The sequence below is a fragment of the Dama dama genome, chromosome X (assembly GCF_033118175.1).
Source record: "Dama dama isolate Ldn47 chromosome X, ASM3311817v1, whole genome shotgun sequence".
Taxonomy (NCBI): Eukaryota; Metazoa; Chordata; class Mammalia; order Artiodactyla; family Cervidae; genus Dama; species Dama dama.
The window spans coordinates 101354601-101378978 of NC_083714.1; the positions used below are offsets into that span (position 1 = coordinate 101354601).

Below are 24378 nucleotides of genomic sequence, written 5' to 3' on the forward strand. Positions count from 1 at the left end.
GTCCATGGGTTTTTCCTGGCAAGAAGACTGAAGTGGGTTGCCCTCCTCTAGGGGATCTTCCCATCCCAGATATCGAACCCATGTCTGCTGCGTCTCCTGTGTTGCAGGTGGATTCTTTACCTGCTGAGCCCTTGGTGAAGTCCAGACTGCTAGGCAGCTTGAATAATTTGCAGATGACCTGTGGCAACTCTACTTATCCTCCTCTCTTATATTTCATCCACATCAGGCATCTTAATTCTAAGCAGTTAGGGATGGGGAGAAGAGGAAAGAAGGGAGAGGAGCAAAACTGTCCCTATTCACAAATGATGTGATTGTCTACACAGACAATCACAAATAAACATGTGTGTGCATGCACACACACACTCATTCTCCTGGAACTAATAAATGAATTTAGCAAGGTTCAAAAATGCAAGATCAGCACACAGAAACCAATCACATTTCCATATACTAGCAATAAACAATACTACTTATAATAGCTCCAAAAAATGAAATAGGTAAAATATTACAAAACATGTACAGGATTTATATGCTAAAACTATAAAATGTTGATGAAAGAAATCTCCAAAGACCTAAATAACTGGAGAAATATACCATGTTTATGGACTGGATGAGTTGACTACAAAATTTATGTGGACAGGCAAAGGAAATAGAATAACCAAAATTATGTTGAATATATTAATAAAGGTGGAGGAATCACACCATCTGATTTTAAGGCTTAATGTACAGCTCAGTAATCAAGACAGTGTGGTATTAGAGAAGTCACAGACACGTAGAGCAATGCAACAGAATAGAGAATACAGAAATAGACCTACATAAATATGGTCAATTGATTTTTTGACAAGGTGCAAAGAACTCAATGGAGAAATGACAGTCTTTTCAACAAATGATATGTGTGATATTGGAATGATTGGATATCCATGTGTAAGAAATGAACCTTGACCAAAAACCTCATACCTTGTATAAAAATTAACTCAAAGTGGATCATAGATCTGAATGTCAATAATAAAACTATAAAATTTTTGGAGGAAAGCAGACAAACATCTGGAACTTTTATATTGCTGGCAAGCATGCAAAATAGTACAGCTACCCTGGAAAAGAATTAGGTAGTTTCATATAAAGTTAAATATACACTTAACATACATGTATGCTTCTGTGTGCTAAGTTGTTTCAGTCATGTCTGACTCTTTGCAACACCATGGACTGTAGCCTGCCAGACTCCTCTGTCCGTAGGATTTTCCAGGCAAGAATATTGGAGCAGATTGCCGGGCCCTCCTCCAGGGGATCTTCCAGACCCAGGATTGAACCTGCATCTCTTACGTCTCCTGCATTGGCAGGCAGATTCTTTACCACTAGCACCACCTGGGAAGTTAATGGTCCAATAATCCCAATCCTAGGTATTTACACTGGAGAAATAAAAACTTATGTTCACACAGATACTGTACACAAAAACTTAGAGTGTTCTGTTCATAATCACCAACATCTGGATAATAACAAATATCCTTTGTGGAATGAATGGATAAACAAACTGTGGTACGTTCATCCAGTGGAATATTACTCAATGATAAAAAGGAAAGAACATGCAACAACTTGAATCAATCTGAAAGGTATTGTGCTGAGTGAAAGAAGATGATCTCAAAACATTACATACTGTATACTTTCATTTATATGACAAGGATAAAAATATAGTGATGGAGAACAAATCAGTGGTTAGGAATGGGAGGAGGGTGTGACTTCAAAGCAATAGCACAAGTGAGTTTTCTGGGGCAGTGAAGCTGTTCTGTATCCTGTTTACAGTGGCAGTTACACAAATCTATGTGTGTGTTAAAATGGAACTGTATACACAAAAATCAAATTTCCCGTCTGTTAATTAAAAATAAAATACAAAAAAAGATGCTAGAATTAGAATGACACATGCTATGTCTTTTGGGTCAGTACACAACCGCAGCTTTGTTTAACTGTTTTAATTTTAACAATTTCTTCTGAAAATTCTAAGCTCACTATAAAATATCCTAAGTACAGCTAGGCCTCTGTACTCAAGCTAGTTAACCCTGTCATGTCCTGCAAGTGCATCAGTTAGAATTCTTTCAGTCGCAAGTAACAGCAAAGCCAACACAAAGTGAATCAACCAGTAAGGCCATTTGATTATCTCCCATATATACATGTGCTCAGTCACTTAGTTGTGTCTGACTTTTTGCAACCCCATGAACGGTAGCCCGCCAGGCTTCTCTGTCTATGTATTTTCCCAGGCAAGAATACTGGAATTTCCTACTCCAGTGGATCTTCCCAACACAGAGAACCAACCCATGTCTCTCTCATCTCCCACATTGGCAGGCAGATTCTTTACCACTGAGCCACCTGGGAAGCTCCACATATACATAGATGGAGGTATTCAAGAGTAGATGATTCAACAGCTCAGCAACATCATTAAGTACTGACTTACTTCCATCCTGTTCCACGATCCTCAGCCTATGGTCCTTCACCTTATGATCCTGAGATGGCCACAACTACTCAGTCATCATATAGTCTTATACCAACGTCAAGAGGCTAACTGCCATGTATCCCTTATTATGACTAAGAGAAACTTTCCCCATGAGCCCCCTGCCTTAGCTCAATGGCCAAAAATCATGTCTCATGCCCATGCTGAAGCCAACAATTTGGCAAGGTAAATAGAATTACCAAGATTAGTTGCCTTAGACAAGTGCAACTTGCATTATGGCCCCTGGACTGGTACTAGTCTGCAAACTGTTAGTTACCAACTAGGTTTAGAAATTGAGATTATACATTCAGGAACTTTTAAAAAATTGAAGTATAGTTGATTAACAATGTTGTGTTAGTTTCAGGTGTAGAGCAAAGTGATTCAGTTATATATATTTCAGTTATATATATTTTTATTCTTTTCCATTATAGGTAATTTTAAGATATTGAATATACTTCCCTGTGTTATACAGTAGGTCCTTGTTGGTTATTTATTTTATATAGAGCAGTGTGTATTTATTAATCCCAGACTATTGATTTATCCCTCCCACTTTCCCCCTTTGTTTTCTATGTCTGTTGTTTAAAAACTTTAATAACAAGTTGACTAAGTAGTTGTTATGTCTTTTGAATATAACAAAAATTGGGGGCTGGCATTTTGTAGGCAGGTCTTCACTTGAGAATCCCAGCTCCCAAGATGCACAGGATTACTCTAAATATTCACAAAAGTGGGGACTGTATTAGGAAGGAGAAAAGTGAAGGATGTCGTTTGGGTAGGGTACCAACAATGTGGGCCATGCAAAAAAATTTATGGGAATGATGTTACTCCTAGAAACCCTGGAAAATTCCAGACAAGAACAGATTTGGGGTCCAGTGCTGCAGAGCAGTCTCTTCTTTTGGCTTCACTTTTATATTTACCTGTGGTGCTACCAGTCTCAGGCGAGAGAGTCTTGAGCAGCCAGCTGGAGTTGTGCCTCTCCTAGGAAGCCACACCCCAAAACCTGTTTCCCAGCTGGCAACATTACCTGTGTTTTTTGTAATACCAGAAAGTCCTCCTTAGAAGGCTATAATTGGCCTACATCTGCCATTCTTACTCACAACAGCAAAAACAAAAGCAAAAGAGAAAAAAATCCACTAGACATGCCAAATTAGGCACATACAGTCAGCTGGCCACGGTGACTCACTCTGTAGCCTGTGACAGGGGCTCTCAAACTTTTCTGAGCTCAATTCACAGAGTAAGAAATATATTTGACATCACAACTCAGTACACATGTACCTGCACACACATGCACAAACACATACCTGAAATCAGCGTTTCATAAAACAGTATTTACCGTGTGTAATACAACTCTTTTTTAAAAAATGTACTTTTTTTTCTTTAAAAAATTATGATCTCCATCCCACTAAATCAATGTCACTACCCACCAATGTGTTACAACCTATAGTTTAGGGGAAAAATGCCCTTAAGTGGGGAGATGTAATGGTTTTCAATTACAGAGGCCTTTAGAGTGCTACCAGTGTCTCTGTGTGCAATGTTGTAGCTCCATCTGCATCTATGTCAACACTTGAGCCCTAACACGAAGACAGTGTTTCTACAGCCTCATCTTTCTACTCATAAGCTTCGCTGACCTCAGAGCTCTGGCTTCCTAAATCACCTGCCTTAGCAGTAAGAAGGCCAGAGGCTCTCCAGGCTGTTCATGGAGCCTGAGTTGCCCTAGCAACACTTGACTGTAATTGACTCCCGCTGTTACCTGCCTAGCCTGCTTCTCCACACTGCAGGCTATGGTCCCCTTTTCTTCTGCCTTTCATAACAATCCTTCCATCCTTGTTACATAGACAGATGTCTGCTTATCCTTCCCCCTCCTGATACATGGTCAGATTCTTGGCACACACCTCCTTGGTACCCTCCACATTGCCAAATACTTGCTCTGACATGATTAAATACTTTTGGATATAGATGATTTGCATGTCTTTCAAATCACAAACAATATCTTAATGCTGGGCAGTTTAAATCAGAGGTCACAAGCTCAAATGTAGGCAAGGGCTAGGTAGGTCACACAAAAGTCTACATGGACACTGTGCCTCTTCCTAAGAGGAGCAGTGCCTTTTCTGTCCAGCTGATTTTGCCATACAGAAATGCACATCCATATGGCTAGAATCTCCTGACTTTTCCAGAGAAGCCATAAAATCTGAGTTTTTACATGATTTCTACCAATTTTTATATACTGACAAGTAATTTAAAAATATTTTTAAAAATTCTTATGAGCCAAATCAAACACATCTGTAGACTGGATCTGTTCAGCAGGCTACCAGTTTGCAAGCTCTGTTCTAAGCTCTCCTCTATCCTCTATCTTGCATTTGGACTTGAAGTCTTCTGCCATCTAGGGCAAAAGAAGAAAAACCACCACCAATAACTGGGCTTAAATTGACTTTAAACCTCTTTCTCCCAGATGGCCACAGTAATCAGGCAAGACTCTTAAGAGGTGTTCATGGAGTGAAAGCAGTAGGTTCCACTGTTTTTACTGGGCACTAGAGCACCTATTTCTACATATCACTGTGTTCTTATTTGTTCCAGTCATGTAGTGAGAATGTAAGGCTGGCCACTGGAGAAAGCTTGATCTCTTGGGGAGGGAGCCCTTCTCTTGGTGCCTTTGCTTTGACCATATTTATTAATTACATAGTATTTCCCTTCCAAGTATTCCCATCTGTACCTGAAATAGAAGCTTCTGTCCTTTCAGAAGTATTGCGAAGAGAACTTAGCACCCACTGTCCTACTCCTGCCTTTACCCACCTCCTTCCCACAGTGACTGATGGATGAGATCCCAAAATATCTTTGCAGGCTTATTGCCCAGCCCCTGTAGAGTATTCTGCTCTCTATTTTTCAGAGATGCCTTGTTCATATCATGCTTGTGTCCTCCTCTCTCCCCCTCCATATGGTCAGCCCCACTTGGGTGAGCTCAGCAGGGTGAAGGTCTGCTGTACAAACCCACCTATTTCCTCGGTAAGTTGTAGTCTAGGCTTGGGATGAAAAAGTTGAAAACCTGATTCAGACTGCAGGCCACAGACCCATTCTCCAAGCCAGTCTTGTCAACAGTAACTTTCAATATTCATATATATATATATATATATCCATTAGTTTGAAATTCAAAGGGAGATAATGATGTGATTATAGGGCCTTTAGAGAGATCCCATGGGTCAAAAAACTCTGGGAATGGTTACAAGGACTGGCATTTGAGATCTAGAGTAACATTTGAGGGAGGCAGTTCTCCTTGTGGGAAAATGGTGGCTGGCATGCATAGGTGTTGCAACTGCTTTTTTCCCCATAAGAGTAGGCACCTTAGAAAGCACTGGCCATGCATATCATTGACTATGGGAATTTGCAGAAGTTTATATTATGATTGACATCTGCAGGCATACAACTGCTTCTAATAGATGGCAACTTTAGAAGGCATAGGCCTCATAGGTTTTTGACTTTATGACTGGGGCTGGTGTCTAAAAGCAGGTGGGCCCAAGTGGGTCCTAGTAAGAACAGACTGTGCATGCTTTTGTGGTGGAAACAGGGATTAGGGTATCAGGAAAAGAATATTTTGGTACTTGTTAAGGTTTACCTCAAAACAGCTTCAAAGCAGCATCAGAGGCCTGAAAAATTTTTACTCCCTTTTTCTTAATTCTTAGCCAGGACCATAGGCTGGGGTTTTTAACTACAAAAGTAACTTAAGTTCCAGGTGAATACTAAGAAGTCAGATTATATCTGTACATTCAGTAGGAGGAATTCGATCAGCACTGTTATCTTGATTTGAATTACATCCTATCCCAGAGGCAAGGGAAAACTCTGGAGGAGCTGCCTTTTTTAATTTTTGTGGCATATCCACAGACTCCTAGACCACCACACATACACCATCTCCACATGATCTCAGGCTGGCTCTGGATTAACTAAAAACATAAACCATGACCATGACTTTGGATTTCAAAGACCCAAACTATGGGCTTAACCTAGGAAAACAGATGATTTTTATCAAGGTACAGCTAGAGAAATGAGAGTCCTTACCATATATAGGCTACAGCATCTTCTTGTATTGAGGTGGAGAAACATGTCTTAAAATGATTAAAATTCCAAACACTAAGTAAAAATACTTTAAAGACCACCTTCTCAAAGAATATGGTTTACTCACAAAATCAAGGTACTGGGTTTCTTTCAGAATAATGTTTCACACTAATATATTTGTGAGTGATATGACATGATGTTTGAGATTAGCTTAATATTCCAGGCCACATTCTATAGTGGCTCAGACAGTAAAGAATCCACTTGCAATGCAGGAGACCTGAGTTTGATCCTTGGGTTAAGAAGAGCCTCTGGAGAAGGGAATGGCTACCCGCTCCAGTATTCTTGCCTGGAGAATCCCATGGACAGAGGAGCCTGGCAGGCTAAAGTCCATGGGGTCACAAAGAATCAGACATGACTGAACAACTAACATTTTCCCATGTTTTACACATGTATGAACCCCATTGTAACCACAAATCAAAGACCTATTAATACAATAGATACACAAAAATCAAAAAGAAAGAAGCAAAAACATACTACTAAATAAAGTCATCAAACCATATGTGGAAACAAAATGAAGAAAAAATGAACAGAGAATAATGACCAGAACCACTGTGAAACAGAACAAAAATGAAAATAAGTACATAATTATCAATAATTACTTTAAATGTCAACAGAATAAATGCTCTGATCAAAAAACTTAGGGTGGTTGATTGGATAAAAACAACACCCTTCAATATCCTGCCCACAAGAGATTCACTTCAGGGCTATTAGACACAGACTGAAAGAGGCAAGGATATGTCATTTGTTGGATCATAGAGAAAGCAAGGGAATACCAGAAAAGCATCTACTTCATTGACTGTGCTAAACCTCTGACTATGTGGATCACAACAAATTGTGGAAATTTTTTAAATAAAGAGATGGGAATACCAGACCATCTTACCTGTTTCCGGAGAAACCTGTATGCAGGTCAAGAAGCAACAGTAAGAACCAGACATGGAACAACAGACTGGTTCAAAATTGGGAAAGGACTACAACAAGGCTATATATTGTCACCTTACTTATTTAATTTATATGCAGAGTACATTGTGTGAAATGCCAGGTTGGATGAATCACAAACTGGAATCAAAATTGCCAGAAGAAATATCAACAACCTCAGATATGCAGATGATACCACCCTAATGGCAGAAAGTGAAGAGGAACTAAAGAGCCTCTTGATGAGGGTGAAAGAGGAGTGTGAAAAAGCTGACTTGAAACTCAACATTTAAAAAAAACTAAGATCACAACATCAGGTCCCATCACTTCATGGAAAATAGAAGGGGAAAAAGTGGATATAGTGACAGATTTAATTTTCCTGGGCTCCAAAATCAATGCAGACAGTGACTGCAGCCATGAAATTAAAAGATGCCTGCTCCTTGGAGGCAACTCTTGTGGATGCAGCTAGCACGAGGCTATGGAGTGCTGAGCCATGCGTCATGCCCTGGGCTGCCCAGACTAGTGAATAATACAGTCAAGATGGCTAAAGGTGATCCCGAGAAACCAAAGGGCAAGATGTCTGCTTTTGCCTTCTTTGTGCCGACGTGCAGAGAGGAACATAAGAAAAACCCCGAGGTCCCTGTCAATTTTGCTGAATTTTCCAAGAAATGCTCTGAGAGTTGGAAGACCATGTCTGGGAAAGAGAAGTCTACATTTGATGAAATGGCAAAGGCGGATAAAGTGCACTATAATCAGGAAATGAAGGATTATGGATCAGCTAAGGGAGGCAAGAAGAAGGACCCTAATGCCCCCAAGAGAACACTGTCTGGATTTTTCCTATTCTGCTCTGAATTCTGCCCCAAGATCAAGTCTACAAACCCTGGCATCTCTACTGGAGATGTGGCAAAGAAGCTGGGTGAGATGTGGAACAACTTAAGTGACAGTGAGAAGCAGCTATACATCAACAAGTTCGCAAAGCTAAAGGAGAAGTATGAGAAGGATGTTGCAGACTATAAAGGGGAGTTTGATGGCACCAAGGGTCCTGCTAAAGTTGCATGGAAAAAGGTGGAAGAGAAAGAGGATGAGGAGGAAGAGGAGGAGGAGGATGTATTAAAAAAACTGTTGATCTGTCTCCTTGTGAAAACCTTAGAGTAGCGAGCACCATGATTGACACACCTCTCACCCAAGACATGTCTGTTGCCCTCATTATGTTTAATTACCCAACTGGATCATGATCATATTGTAGTCTCTCAAAGTGCTCTAGCAATTAGCAGTGGTTTACATGAAGTGGCCATGGGTGTCTGGAGCACCTGGAAACTGTATCAAAGTTATACATATTTCCAAACATTTCTAAAATGAAAAGGCTCTCATTTTCTCCTCACTCTGTGCACTTTGCTGTTGGTGTGACAAGGCGTTTAGGATGCATGAGACAAGTGCTCGAGGCTGGTGCACTGGGAAGATCCAGAGGGATGGGATGGGGAGGTAGGTGGGAAGGGGGTTCAGGATGGAGAACACATGTAAATCCATGGCTGATTCATGTCAATGTATGGCAAAACCCACTACAATACTGTAAAGTAATTAGCCTCCAACTAATAAAAATATTTATGGCATTTTTTTTTTAAATTTGTAAGGTGGTGTGTTAACTCTATGGTCATTGGCTAGAATTCCCAGGTTCTCAAGTGATTACATATCTATAGTTTGTAAAAAAAAAAAAAAAAGACAAAGCAACTGAGATACACTCTTGATGCTCCTTGCTTGGTGTGGAGGCTGTGGGGGTGATGCCTTCTGGAGGGGCCATAGCTCAGGGCGTGCACTGTGAGGCTGGACCTGTGAACACTAGAGTGGGCCTTTAAGAAGATATACTATTTAAGGTGGAAAAAGAAGGATTTTCTTAGGAAAATGTGATCTTGAGAAGAAACTACACAGAGATGAAAGGGAAATAGAAGATACACTTAAGAATCTAAAACTTCTTAAAGATGTAACTAGAAAAACAAGGATATTTTAATTGTTACTAAGTCAGAGAGGTTGTTTGGGTCCCAAAGAAACCAAGAAGAGATAGGGAGAGAAGAAAAAAAATGCATTGGAATTACTCTAACCACAAGAGTCCATATCTAGAATGCTATGAACAGTTATTCCCATAGAAAACTGTTCTCCAAAAGCTGACCCTAGACAGTCTATATTTAGAACAACTGGGGGAAAACCCACATAATATAGGCAAAATGTGCCCTCCCCAAAGATGTTCACACTCTAATTCCTAGAACCTGTGAATATATTACACGGCAAAAGGGACTTTGCAGATGTAAATAAGGGTACAGATTTTAAGATGGGAAGATTATTCAGGTTTTTCTGGGTGGTCCAATTTAATAACAGGAGCCCTTTAAAAGCAGCAAACCTATCCTGGCTGTCAGCAAGAGAGATACTGCAGAAGTCAGAGGGATTCCAAGGGTAAGATGTAGGGGTCCATGTGCAAGAACTGGAAAGAGCACTTTAGGAGCTAAGGGCTACCTTAGCCTGTCAGATGAGAGCTGACAAGGAATCACAGTCCTCAAGTCTACCAGAGTACGGAACTAGATTTTAACAACAACCTGAATGAGCTTGGAAACAGATTCCAGAGCCTCTGATAAGAGCCCAGCTGGCCAATACCTTGATTACGGCCTTGCGAAACTCAGAGCAGAGAAACCAGTTGAGCCAATCCAGACTGCTGACCTACAGAACAGTGAGATAACAAATTTGTATCACTAAATCTTAAAATCTGTGATAATTTGTTACAACAGCAATAGAAAAATATTATATGCCATAATATTAAGTGGATATAAAACAGTTAAACAGATTTATGAAAGGGAGACAAGAATATCATAAAGTACTTCAAGCGTTTTATTTATTTTTTGGAAGCAATATAAAATATTTATTCAAATTTTATACATTTATAGAGATCTTTACTTCAAGCATTTTAGATGAGTTTCAAGGCAACGAAGTTATGTGTGAACATGTTCTCCTGGGCAGAAGTTCAGAACATGCATGGACTTAGGACACCAAGAGAAAGAAGCAGGGAAGATGAGACACATAACAAGAGAATGGGGCCAGACAGTAATAGATTGAGTTAAGCCTAGAGTAGACATTGATTTTAGTGGTGGAATTATCCAATTCTGGGAAGTGAAAGTAGATAAGAATCATTGAACTGTGGATTATTGATCTGCTTTTTCAGATCCAAAATTTTTTTTTCCCCCTGCCTAGTTTTATTGATGCATAATTGACATAACACTTTTATCACACCTTAGGAAATGAACAATAATATTCTTACAATAAAATTTTAATATCTTCTAATAATATCATCCAAGCCATATTAAGATTTCCCTAGTTGTCCCCCAAATGTCTTTTTTTCATTTTTAAAACCAGGAGCCAGTCAATTTCCTGTAATGTATTTTGTGGTCTCTTTAGTTTGTTTGAATTTGAAACATTTGTTCCACATTTTTATAAAATAGTTTTGAAGTTAAAGAAAATGGACAGCTGAGCTTGAAAACTGACAACAAAACAAGGAGCTCCCCAGGGATCAGCAACAGAGGGAGCCCAGTCTAATCACAATCGCATGAGTCTTTAAGCAAATGAAAATGAAAACACAGCAACCCAAAAACTATGGGATTCAGGAAAAGCAGTGCTAAGAGGAAGGTTCATAGTAATACAAGCTTACCTCAAGAAACAAGAGAAACATCAAATAAATAACCTAACTTTATAGCTAAAGCAACTAGAAAAAGAAGAAATGAAGAATCCCAAAGTTAGGAGAAAGAAAGCAAACATAAAAATCAGGGGAGAAAAACTGAAAAAGAAAAAAAAAAAGACTATAGCAAAAAATCAACAAAAGTAAGAGCTGGTTTTTTGAGAAGATAAATAAAATAGACAAACCATTAGCCAGACTCATCAAGAAAAAAAGAGAGAAGAATCAAATCAGCAAAATTAGAAGTGAAAATGGAGAAATCACAACAAACAACACAGAAATACAAAGAAAGGATCATAAGAGACTACTATGAGTAACTGTATGCCAATAAAATGGACAACTTGGAAGAAATGGACAAATTCTTAGAAAAGTATAACCTTCCAAAACTGAACCATGAAGACATAGAAAATCTGAACAGACCCATCACAAGCACAGACATCGAAACTATAATAAAAAATCTTCCAACAAACAAAAGCCCAGGACCAGATGGTTTCACAGGTGGATTCTACCAAAAATTTAGAGAAGAGCTAACACCTATCCTACTCAAACTCTTCCAGAAAATTGCAGAGGAAGGTAAACTGCCAAACTCATTTTATGAGGCCACCATCACCCTAATACCAAAACCAGACAAAGATGTCACCAAAAAAAAAAAACAAACAAAACTACAGACTAATAGCACTGAAGAACATAGATGCAAAAATGCTCAATAAAATTCTAGCAAACAGAGTCCAACAACATATTAAAAAGATCATACAACATGACCAAGTGGGCTTTATCCCAGGGGCACAAGGATTCTTCAGTATTTGTAAATCAATCAATGTGATATATCACAATAACAAATTTAAAGATTAAAAACCATATGATTATCTCAATAGATTCAGAGAGAGCCTTTGATAAAATTCAACACCCATTTATGATAAAAACTCTCCAGAAAGCAGGCATAGAAGGAACACACCTCAACATAATAAAAGCCATATATGATAAACCCACAGCAAACATTACTTTCAATGGCGAAAAATTGAAACCATTTCCTCTAAAGTCAGGAACAAGACAAAGGTGCCTACTCTTACCACTGCTATTCAACATAGTTTTGGAAGTTTTAGCCACAGCAATCAGAGAAGAAAAAGAAATAAAAGGAATTCAGATTGGAAAAGAAGAAACAAAACTCTCACTATTTGCAGATGACATGATCCTCTACATAGAAAACCCTAAAGATACCACCAGAAAGTTACTAGAGCTAATCAATGAATATGGTAAAGTTGCAGGATATAAAATCAACACATAGAAATCCCTTGCATTCCTATACACTAACAATGAGAAAACAGAAATTAAGGAAACAATCCCATTCACCATTGCAACGAAAAGAGTAAAATACTTAGGAATAAATTTACCTAAAGAAACAAAAGACCTGTATATAGAAAACTATAAAACACTGATGAAAGAAATCAAAGACGACACAAATAGATGGAGAAATAAATATATCATGTTCATGGATTGGAAGAAATAATATAGTGAAAATGAGTGTACTACCCAAAGCAATCTATAGAGTCAATGCACTTCGTATCAAGCTTCCAATGGTATTTTTCACAGAACTAGAACAAATAATTTCACAATTTGTATGGAAACACAAAAAACCTAGAATAGCCAAAGCAATCTTGAGAAAGAAGAATGGAACTGGAAGAATCAATCTGCCTGACTTCAGGCTATACTACAAAGCTACAGTCATCAAGACAGTATGGTACTGGCACAAAGACAGAAATATAGATCAATGGAACAAAATAGAAAGCCCAGAGATGAATCCACACACCTATGGACACCTTATCTTTGACAAAGGAGGCAAAACTATACAATGGAGAAAAGACAATTTCTTTAACAAGTGATGTTGGGAAAATGGTCAACCACCTGTAAAAGAATGAAACTAAAACACTTTCTAACACCATACACAAAAATAAACTCAAAATGGATTAAAGATCTAAATGTAAGACCAGAAACTATAAAACTCCTAGAGGAAAACATAGGCAAAACACTCTCTGACATAAATCACAGCAGGATCCTCTATTACCTACCTCCCAGAGTAGTGGAAATAGAAGCAAAAATAAACAAATGGGACCTACTTAATTAAACTTAAAAGCTTTTGCACAACGAAGGAAACTATAAGCAAGGTGAAAAGACAGCCTTCAGAATGGGAGAAAATAATAGCAAACGAAGCAACTGACAAAGAATTAATCTCAAAAATATACAAGCAGCTCGTGCAGCTCCATACCACAAAAATAAAATACCCAATCAAAAGTTGGGCCAAAGAACTGAGCAGATATTTCTCCAAAGAAGACATACGATTGGCTAACAAACACATGGAAAGATTCTCAACATCACTGATTATCAGAGAAATGCAAATCAAAAACACAATGAGGTACCATGTCACGCTGGTCAGAATAGCTGCTATCAAAAAGTCCACAAACAATAAATGCTGGAGAGGGTGTGGAGAATGCAAACTAGTACAAACTCTATGGAGAACAATGTGGAGATTCCTTAAAAAACTGGAAATAGAATTGCCATATGACCTAGCAATCCCACTTCTGGGCATACACACCAAGGAAACCAGAATTGAAGGAGACACATGTACCCCAATGTTCATTGCAGCACTGTTTACAATAGCTGTGACATGGAAGCAACCTAGATGTCCATCAGTGGATGAATGGATAAGAAAGCTGTGGTACACAGCTTTCCATATACACAATGGAATATTACTCAGCTATTAAAAAGAACACATTTGAGTCAGTTCTAATGAGGTGGATGAAACTGGAGCCTTTTATACAGAGTGAAGTAAGTCAGAAAGAAAAACACCAATAAAGTATTTAATGCCTATATATGGAATTAGAAAGATGGCAATGATGACCCTATATGCCAAACAGCAAAAGAGACACAGATATAAAGAACAGACTTTTGGACTCTGTGGGAGAAGGTGAGGGCAGGATGATTTGAGAGAAGAGCAGTGAAACATGTATATCACCATATATGAAATGGATGACCAGCCCAAGTTTGATGCATGAAACAGGGCACTCGAAGCCAGTGCACTGAGACAATCCAGAGGGATCGGATGGGGAGGGATGTGGGAGGGGAGTTCAGGATGGGGCGACACATGTACACCCGTGGCTGATTCATGTCAATATATGGCAAAAACCACTACAATATTGTAAAGCAATTAGCCTTCAATTAAAATTAATTAATTAATTAAATTAATTTTTTAAAGTGAATAAGAATAGGTCAGAGAAATATGTTGTGAGAAGGACCTGATCCATGTTGCTGACTTTGAAGGCAGAGGAGGGGCCATAAACCAAGGAATGTAGTTAGCTTCAGTTTATAGCCAGCAAGAAACTGGGGACCTCAGTGCAGCAATGACAAGGAATTGAATTCTGCCAACAGCTCATATGAGTACCAAACAGATTCTGCCCTGGAGCCAATAGACAGGAACAAGCCTGGTAACGCTTGATTTTTATCTGCTAGTAAGTCCTAAGTCACAACAAACTGTGGAAAATTCTTAAAGAGATAGGAATACCAGATTACCTTACCTACCTCCTGAGAAACCTGTATGCTGGTCAAGAAGCAACAGTAAGAACCAGACATGGAACAACAAACTTCTTCAAAATTGGGGAATGAATACATCAAGGCTGTATAATGTCACCCTGCTTATTTAACTTATATGCAGAGTACATCATGTGAAATGCCAGGCTGGATGAATCACAAGCTAGAATCAAGATTGCTGGGAGAAATATCAACAGCCTCAGATATGCAGATGATACCACCCTAATGGCAGAAAGTAAAGATGAACTAAAGAGCTTCTTGATGAGGGTGAAAGAGGAGCATCAAAAAACTGGCTTGAAACAAACTCAACATTAAAAAAATGAAGATCATGGCATCTAGTCCCATCACTTCATGGCAAATAGATGAGGAAAAACTGGAAACAGTGACAGGTTTTATTTTCTTGGTCTCCAAAATCACTACAGATGGTAACTGCAGCCATGAAATTCAGAGACGGTTGTTCCTTGGAAGGAAAGCTATGACAAACCTAGACAGCATATTAAAAAGCAGAGACATTACTTTACCAACAAAGGTTCATAGTCAAAGCTATGGTTTTTCCAGTAGTCATGTATGGATGTGAGAGTTGGACCATAAAGAAAGCTGAGCGCCAAAGAATTGATGTTTTCAAACTGTGGTGATAAAGAAGACTCTAGAGAGTCCCTTGGACAGAAAGGAGATCAAACCCATCAACCCTAAAGCAAATCATCCCTGAATATTCATTGGAAGGGCTGGTGCTGAAGCTCCAATACTTTGGCTACCTGGTGCGAAGAGCTGACTCATTGGAAAAGACCCTCATGCTGGTAAAGACTGAAGGCAAAAGGAGAAGGAGGTGTCAGAGGATGAGATGGTTGAATGGTATCACTGACCCAGTGGACATGAATTGAGCAAACTTTGAGAGATAGTGGAGGACAGGTAAGCCTGGTGTGCTGCAGTCCATGGAGTATTAAAGACACTACTGAGCAACCAAACAACAGCGAGACCTGTGTGGGACATCTCACCTCCAGAACTGTAAAAGAGCACACGTGTATTTTAATCTGCTAAGTTTGTGGTAATTTGTTTTGGCAGCAATAGGAAACTCCTTCAGCAAGATTTTGAACCAAGCTCAGAGCCATGCTTATTTTAGGAGGAGGTGGCTGTTCACAAGAGTGTGAAGGCTGGGTCATCACACCAAGTCCATCCTCATGGCAATGTTGGGATGCCAGAAGCATGGGCTTCAAAACATGGATATAAGTGGTTTCAAATAGAAATAAGGATGACCTGAGAACTAGGGGTGTCACCCCAGAAAATCTCTTAACTTTTCAAGATGACAGGTTTGTGCCAAATGCCACTCTCCAAGAGAGAAAACAGTAACCATGCATGGAATTCCACTCTCCCCTATACGGCAAACAGCAGCATTGTTAATCTCTTGATAAATCCCAGGATGTTTAAATTGAGGGGTTTTGGACCCTAGCTTAGACAACTAACAGACTCTAAGTTGCCTCCTGTTGAGGCTGAAAGCAATATGATTACCTCTTACTCTCACGTTTTCTATGGTTACCCTTCTTTCCTCCAGATATTACTGTCTTGGATATACGCTTTGCTTTCTGACAATAGTGTGGGTCTGGACACTGTTATGTACTAGGTTCTAGCCACATAATTTTGCTTGGGATAGCTACTTCAAGAACTGAGTTTTGTTTGTAGCTAAGAATTTTTCTTTTAAATAACTATTAATACAGATGAAGTGCAGATGGAGTTTAGAAAATTAGACAATATAGACAAACAAAAATATAATAAATAATTAAATAAGCAAAATTTCCACTACCCAGAAATCACCACCTAGGTAAGTAAGACCCTAGGCATAACCTGCAGGATCCATCCCCCACCCCACTCTGTGTGTGTGTGTGTGTCTAGACATGCTCTTATTTTATTACCAAACTGAGATCTTACTACACATATTGTTCTATAGCCCACTGTTTTTCAGTTGTCAACCTTTGTTTTGCTACTTTAGTAAATTTTAAACTTATCTAACATTTGGATCATATTTGTATTTCTCCAAATGTCCTAAAAATATACCTTATAGCTACTGCATCCAAAGCAGTACCGAATCCAGACCATGCACTGCATCTGGTCCTTATGTCCCTTAATCTCTCTTAATCTAGCACAGACACCATTTTAAAAAATTCATTCATTTATTTATTTTTAATTGAATGATAATTGCTTTACAGTCCTGTGTCGACTTCTGCCATACATCAACATGAATTAGTCATAGGTGTACATATGTCCCCTTCCTCTTTAACCTCCCTGCCACCTCCCACCCTTTCCCACCCCTCTAAATTGTTACAGAACTCCATTTTGAGTTCCCTGAATTATATAGCAAATTCCCATCGACTATCTATTTTACATAGGGTAGTATATATGCTTCCATGCTACTCTCGCCATTTATCTCGCCCTCTACTTTCTCCCCCATGCCCTTGTTCATAAGTCTGTCCTCTATGTATTTTAATGTTCTCTATGTATTTTAATGATACTGATTTGCTGATGATACCAATGGTTCTGCAGAATGTTCCATTTACTGGGTTTGTCTGATTACTTCCTTGCATTATTTTCTTCTGAAGTTTGTACATGTGGCATTAGTGCAGGGACAATCTTACCTGTCTGATTAACTTTTTGAACTCTTAGACATGTGAATCTTGGAGTTGGATTAATTCTTTTCGGAGGTCCTATGTGAACTTCACCTATTCCAGTGGACAACAGCCCACTTTGCAGTTGCCAATGGAACTTCCACTCTCCTCACACCTCAAGTGAGACCCTTCTAGCTGAAAGTGAGCAGAGACAGAAATTGGAGAGGAAATGATTTTGGAGTTAAATTTCTTTGTAATTTTTGAATTTCTTTTCTTTCCAAGAATTTCATTAGAGGAAAGAACTCACATTGTTCAAATCTAGGATATTTATATATTATTTGGGACATTTTAACGCTTTCACTTGGGCTGAATGTGTGACTTCTGGTAAACCATAGTGGACAATGTAGCTGGACTTAATTTAGGATAGGAAAATACAACAGGGATAGACTTTACAGCCTACTATGCTGTGGGGAACTTGGAGTTAATTTGATTAATGTCCTATTCTAATCCACTTCAGAGCCTTCTGGAGACAAAGCAGAAGTGCTCTACATTGGTCGTAGGAGGAGCAGAGGTTAGTACTGGGAGAATGGTCTCATGAAGGTGAAACCTGGACTGCCCTATTTAACTCTACTCTCCTACCCCTGATGATAGCAGCCACACTCCAAAAGGATCATCAGTTTGGCTATTAAACCCAAGAGATTAAGAAAACAAAAAGGTTGAGAAGTCTTACAGGAACCTCTCCTTTGTAAACGGCTAAATTATACCCCTCATCCATTTGTATGTTGAAGCCCTATATTTGGAAATAGGGCTTTTAAAGAGGAAATTCAATTAACATAAGGCTGTTAAGATGGGCCTTAATCCAATCTTACAGTGTTCTTATAAGTAGAAGAGATTAGGACACACAAAGATACCAGAAGCAAGTGAACAGAGAGGCAGAAAGAGCATGTTCATGTGTAAGCCAAAGAGAGGCCTCAGGAGAAATCAACCCTGCTGGAACCATGATCTTGGACTTCCAGCCTCCAGAACTGTGAGAAATAAAATTTGTTTAAATCACCTAGTCTATGGTACTTTGTTATGGCAGCCTAATCAGACTAATACATTCTTTTTCCTGTGTTTCTGTTAGTCCATGATATAGAAACTTGCCCCCTTTCAGAAGTACCTGAGGTGTTTTTAAAAAGTACTGCTATTTGGGCTCCAAAACACAGAGATTCTTATCCAATTAGTCTGGGTGGTATCCTGGGTATCAGGTAATTCTAAAATGTTGAGAGTTTGAGAACTGTTAGGATAGGAGGTCCACCAAGAGTTATGTGCATAGCAACTGAAAATAAATGAAAACCAAGGCTTTACCAACAAAGCAACAGAATGGTAGCAATCCAGCTACCCCATACACATTTTAGGGAAAGCTGGTCCTATTACTGGGAATTTGGACCATATTACTGGGAATTTGTTGTTCAGTACAAATTGCTTTCCCAGCATTCATAATTCTACTAGGCCTTTTATTATGCCCATAGATGTCAGTTTTTAGGGTTTAAGAATAAATAGTATTATAGAAATACTTAGGGGAATAGATTCAGCAGGAGCCTGAAAAAAAGTCATGCCCAGTACCCTCCTTACAAATTTGAATTCTTGGCCCTGAAAAGGGCAGTCACTCACAAGTCTCATAATTTCATGTGTGAGGTGGCTATTGGAGTATGAACTAATAGGCACATAGTACTTTCAGATTAGCTGGAGACACTGTCCTCCTCTGTGGTCATGTGCTTGCATGCTGCACCAATGCACAGCCATAATTCACACATGGAAATTAGGTATTAGAGCACTCATATTCTTTAAATTTTTAAAATTTATTTTTAATCTACACACAATAAAATTTACTCTTATAGTGTACAGTTCTGTGAGTTTAGACAAAGCTTTTAGAGTCATATAACCACAACCACAATCAAGGTATAGAACAGTTCTTTCACTTCTGAAATTCCCTCACCAGCACATATATACTTGGTATGCATTCCCCTAAGCCCCAGATGCTTAGAGCCTCTATGGACAATTTTGGCACAACATCCAGTTCAGTCCACTTCTGACTGTCCTAAAGTGAGCACATCAGGTGAAGATAAATAGGAAAGATGAGCCCTGATAATTATTAGAGGGGAGATGACCCCATAGCCTTCCCAGATAGATCCACATGACTGGAATTCAAAGTTTTAGCAAGGGGTGGCCCTATTTTGGTCCAGGTTTAGGGCAATATTAGTGCCTTATGATTTATGGCTAGATTCTGTACCAGAACTTAGAGAACCAATGGCTTACCACATTTCAAATGTATCAAGGTAAACTTTGAAAACCTTCCTGCCAGCACACACTGGAGCAGCAGACTCAATACCAGGCAGTTATTGCATCATCTCAAAGGAAACATTCTTATAATCAATTAAGCTCATTATATTTGAATATTTAGTTCCTGCCAAAACATATATTAAATCCCCTTTTCAAAATAATATGTTCACAGAGATCAGGTCTACTATATAAAGGATGTCATGAAACTATTTTAAGAAGCATTATAAAATTTTTTGCTGAGGCAAAGTATCTTTAAAAGGGGCTTTCCAACATTGCTCAGAACATATGTGCTCACTGATACTAAGCTAGATACTGTGGGACAGTGGTGGTAGATTTACTGCTTCTAATTTTAGCATTCATAAGAAAATGGGCAGCTACAAAGAATCCCCTTCAACTCTCCCTGGGGACAAAAAAAAGTCCTTGGGGACTTCTCAGAAGTAGGACAAGTTCCTGAAGGAGATATAGCTGTGTATCAGTCCAGATCTTTGATTATAAGCAACAGAATTTGACTCTGGATGATTTAAGCAGGAAAAGCACTCGTTAAAAGGATATTGGGCAGCTCCCAGAATCAGCAGGTGGGCTGAGGAAGTAGGTTTCAGACAGAACAAACACTTGAACCTTGCTGCAGAGCTGGTCTGGTGAGGAGCCCACTGCAGGACCTCTTAGCACTGAGTCTGCAGCTTTCACCACTGTTGCCCTGCAAGGAGCTCTCTCTCTCTGAATGCCAGTGCTGCCTGCGAGACTGCCGTCTCCCTGATTCTTTGTCTCTAACTCTTAGGACAAAATCTAAGGCAACTGGTCCATGTTATATGCCAACACCCTAGTTGTGAAAGAGAGTAAATGTGGCATTCTCAAGTTTGTAGGGGGAGGCAGGCTCTGCTTCCTTCCAAGAATCATAAGATGGGGAAGTCCCTAACCAGAGGAAGTGGGTTCAAATGCATACCCAAAAAGAGTAGCAAAAGATCCAGCCCAGGCCAACGGTTAGGGGCCGCTTGGTGTCACGTGGCACCAAGTTAGTTACTGCTACTTCATCTGGGGGCAGTGTAGAGGAAGATAGCACGGGCTGACCCTGAACTGAGGAAAGTGGTCAAAGAAAGAAACAAGGGCTCTATTTCCCTCAGGGCCTTACTAATTTCTTGCAAGTTTAGAGGGAATGAGAACTGCCTAATTGTTGGAGGTGGGGCTTTATCTGGAGCTTCAGTGCCCTGTACAAGGCAGAGAAAGCAATCAGTGTAATCCTCCTTGTCTAAAGACTGTGGCATGATGACGGGTGATCTGGGTGCAAGTGGGTGGTGGTGGTGGGTAGTGGGAGAGAATTTAGAGTACTTTTCTCAGCAAGTCGTTGCCTTTGATCCCTTGATGAGATGCACCTGAACATATCTGGGGATAAAATCAGGCACCCGCAATATATTTTCTGATTGTAGTCATTTGGTTCCAAAGCTAAGGGGTTTATGTGCAACAACTTTAGGAAGTTCCTGCTCTAAAATTCTGTGTATGAACTCGTCCCTAGATTTACATTTTCTGACAACAGTACTTCAATTAACTGGGGTGCAGAGGTTCAGGATGAGCCCCATTGTACCTGGGGAGACCCACAACTAGAGGGGCTTAACTAAATTTTAGTAAATATATTTGAGATGCTCAGGCTTGATCAGAAAATGCAGAGAAACCAATATGAGGCATTCTTGGCACACATCTGAAATGCCACCAGGAAGAATTAATGCATTAGGTTTTTCTGTTGCTTTTTGATGTTTGGAAAATACACTTGGCTGTACATGGATCTCTGATTTGGAATGGGTGAGGGAGGCAAGACTATAAGGAACTTCACTGATTGTTCAACTGCCCTTAGAATCGTTAGTAGTGGCTGGTAAGTCAGTCACTTGCTGCCTCTTATATTCAAAAGAGGGAAAGGCAAGCGAAACTACAGGATAGCGGGCCTGGATGCTGCTGTGAAACTTGGGGCTGCCCTGTGAGCAGCAACTTCCTAGCATGTGATAAGGAAACTTGAATCCCTTTACTATGTACAAAGTGTAGTCAGAAAGTGTGGCAAGTCCAGATAAAGTGAGCTACCAAAATAACTTATTGCTTATAAAGGAACTGATTAGGAAATCCCCCCCCCCCACACATACACCAGTGTAGACAGGTAACAATCTTTCCATACCCAGAACAGAAGGCAAGAACAATGCTTTGAGGATTCCAGCTTTGTACTAAATTAAAGGAAACAGCACCTTAACCATCAGAGAATGAGAAAGTTGGATGGTAAATTCAAGTGGGGATAAGGAGACAGCCACCTATCAAGTTGCCCACCCACCTACAGCCCTGGAGAATCCTGTGCAGTACTCTTTGAACCAAAACAGTCCATATTTTGGAAATCTGGACATAGGTGAGTAAAGCAGATAAGACCAGTCATTTGCCCATATCCATTTCTCCATATTCCTCCTTGTTGGCATGGTCCTGAAGTGGTCATGTGCCTAGGGATGGGTCATACATACCCTAGCACCATGTTTAGGTGGTGATGGAATCTTGAATAGTCAATGCCAATTACTGGTGGCCTGATTCTCCTTGCCAGTGATTGGTTTAGGTGTGGGAACGTGACCCAGTCCTAGAACCTGAGGGAAAGTCTGCTGGGGGACTTTTGGGAATGGTTTCTTCAGTAGTAAAAGGAAATGTATAGGAGGAAACTCCCCTCTTTTTAAACACAATATTGCTATGTCTGCATGCATTGCTGGAACTCCTACAGCCATCTTACGACCAGGAGGAAAGATCTGCTGTCAGTAGAGGAAGGCAGAGAAAAAAAGAATGAAAGCCCCTGTGTCTTTGATGATGCCATTTGATTACTAACTCTATCAACCCTGAAACTACCATGCAAGAATTTTTGAACCAGTTTTAGAAAATGACCCATTCCTTTTTCTCATAAAGAGGGATGTGGGATGTGGAGTAAATCTTCTTTGCAGAGGCATAAGGATTTTCCTTGAAAGCATGGTGTAGTAGGTTATGAGAGCTCAATGTGTGATTCACACATTGTGTCAAGAAGTCTTTGGGGGGGGGGTAGGCTGAGATCATGAAAAAATAAAAACATTTACCTGTCTTTTATGGAGACCAGCTACTGGGTATAGTTACATAACTGGTTAGTGCCCGAGAAGGACCAGGTCATTAGATGAGGCATATTGCCGTGAGAAACTTGGACCAGGGAACCAAACCCAGAACCATGGCCAAGGGCTAAAGTCTTAAGAGTATCCATCCCATGAATGGAAACATCACCTTATTTGTGCTTTGACATCTTGCCATCTGAGCATCTGCATAAACGAACAGTTGCCACACCTGTACCTCCATACCTCACCTTCTCACTGCCTTCTTATTACATGAATGGAAACAAGATACTGTCTGTGCCTCAAGACCTTGTGCCAAAATCATCCAGCCAATGTGTGAGGATCCTTAGCCATGGCACTTGAAGGGGTGCTTTCTGGACATCTGCAGGTGTCAGAGAGGAGCTCTCATACCTGCATTTTGAGACAAGAACTGGGGCATGTTAGTATATCACTAGCTATGGACAGAGGGTCATAGACATTGTTATACACCTGACAACTGAAATAGCATGTTTTAGTATCATCCTCAGTACCAGAAACAGTGGTTACATGGGTATTAAAATTATATGGTTGATAGGCAAAGATAAACTCAAAATGGATTAAAGACCTAAATGTAAGACCAGAAACTATAAAAGTCTTAGAGGAAAACATAGGCATGACAAGCAAAATCAAAGCAAGATCCTCTATGATCCACCTCCTAGAGTAATGGAAATAAAAACAAAAATAAGCAAGTGGGATCTATTTAAACTAAAAGCTTTTGCATAGCAAAGGAAACTACAAACAAGGTGAAAAGACAACCCTCAGAATGGGAGAAAATAATAGCAAAGGAAACAACTGACAAAGGATTAATTTCTAAAATATACAAGCAGCTCATATAACTCAATACCAATAAAACAAATAACCCAACCAAAAAGTGGGAAAAAGACCTAAACAGACATTTATCCAAAGAAGACATACAGATGGCTAACAAACACATGAAAAGATGCTCAACATCTCTCATTATCAGAGAAATGCAAATCAAAACTACAATGAGATATCACCTCACACTGGTCAGAATGGCCATTATCAAAAAGTCTACAAGCAATAAATACTAGAGAGGGTGTAGAGAAAAGGGAACTCTCTTGCATTGCTGGTAGGAATGCCAATTGATATAGCCACTGTGGAAAACAGTATGGGGATTCCTCAAAATAATGGGAATAAAATTACCATATGACGCAGCAATTCTACTACTGGGCATATACCCTGAGGAAACCAAAACTGAAAAAGACATATGTACCCCAATGTTTATTGCAGCACTATTTACAATAGCTAGAACATGGAAGCAACCTAGATGTCTGTAGATAGATGAATGGATAAAGAAACTGTGGTACGTGTATGCAATGGAATATTACTCAGCCATAAAAAAGAATGCATCTGAGTCAATTCTAATGAGGTGGACAAAGCTAGAACCTTTATATAGAGTGAAGTAAGTCAGAAAGAGAAAGAGAAATCTTATACAAATACATATATATGGAATCTAGAAAGATGGTACTGATGAATTTATTTGCAGGGCAGCAATGGAGAAACAGACAGAGAACAGACTTATGGACACGA

General features: G+C 39.5%; 1 protein-coding gene across 1 annotated transcript; it reads left to right on the top strand.

Moving 5' to 3' along the window:
- The first annotated feature begins 8029 nt into the window (after positions 1-8029).
- On the top strand, positions 8030-8644 carry LOC133052786 (high mobility group protein B3-like). Its single transcript, XM_061137635.1, has one exon. The coding sequence runs from the start codon at positions 8030-8032 to the stop codon at positions 8642-8644; it is 615 nt and encodes a 204-aa protein (XP_060993618.1).
- The last annotated feature ends 15734 nt before the right edge of the window (positions 8645-24378 follow it).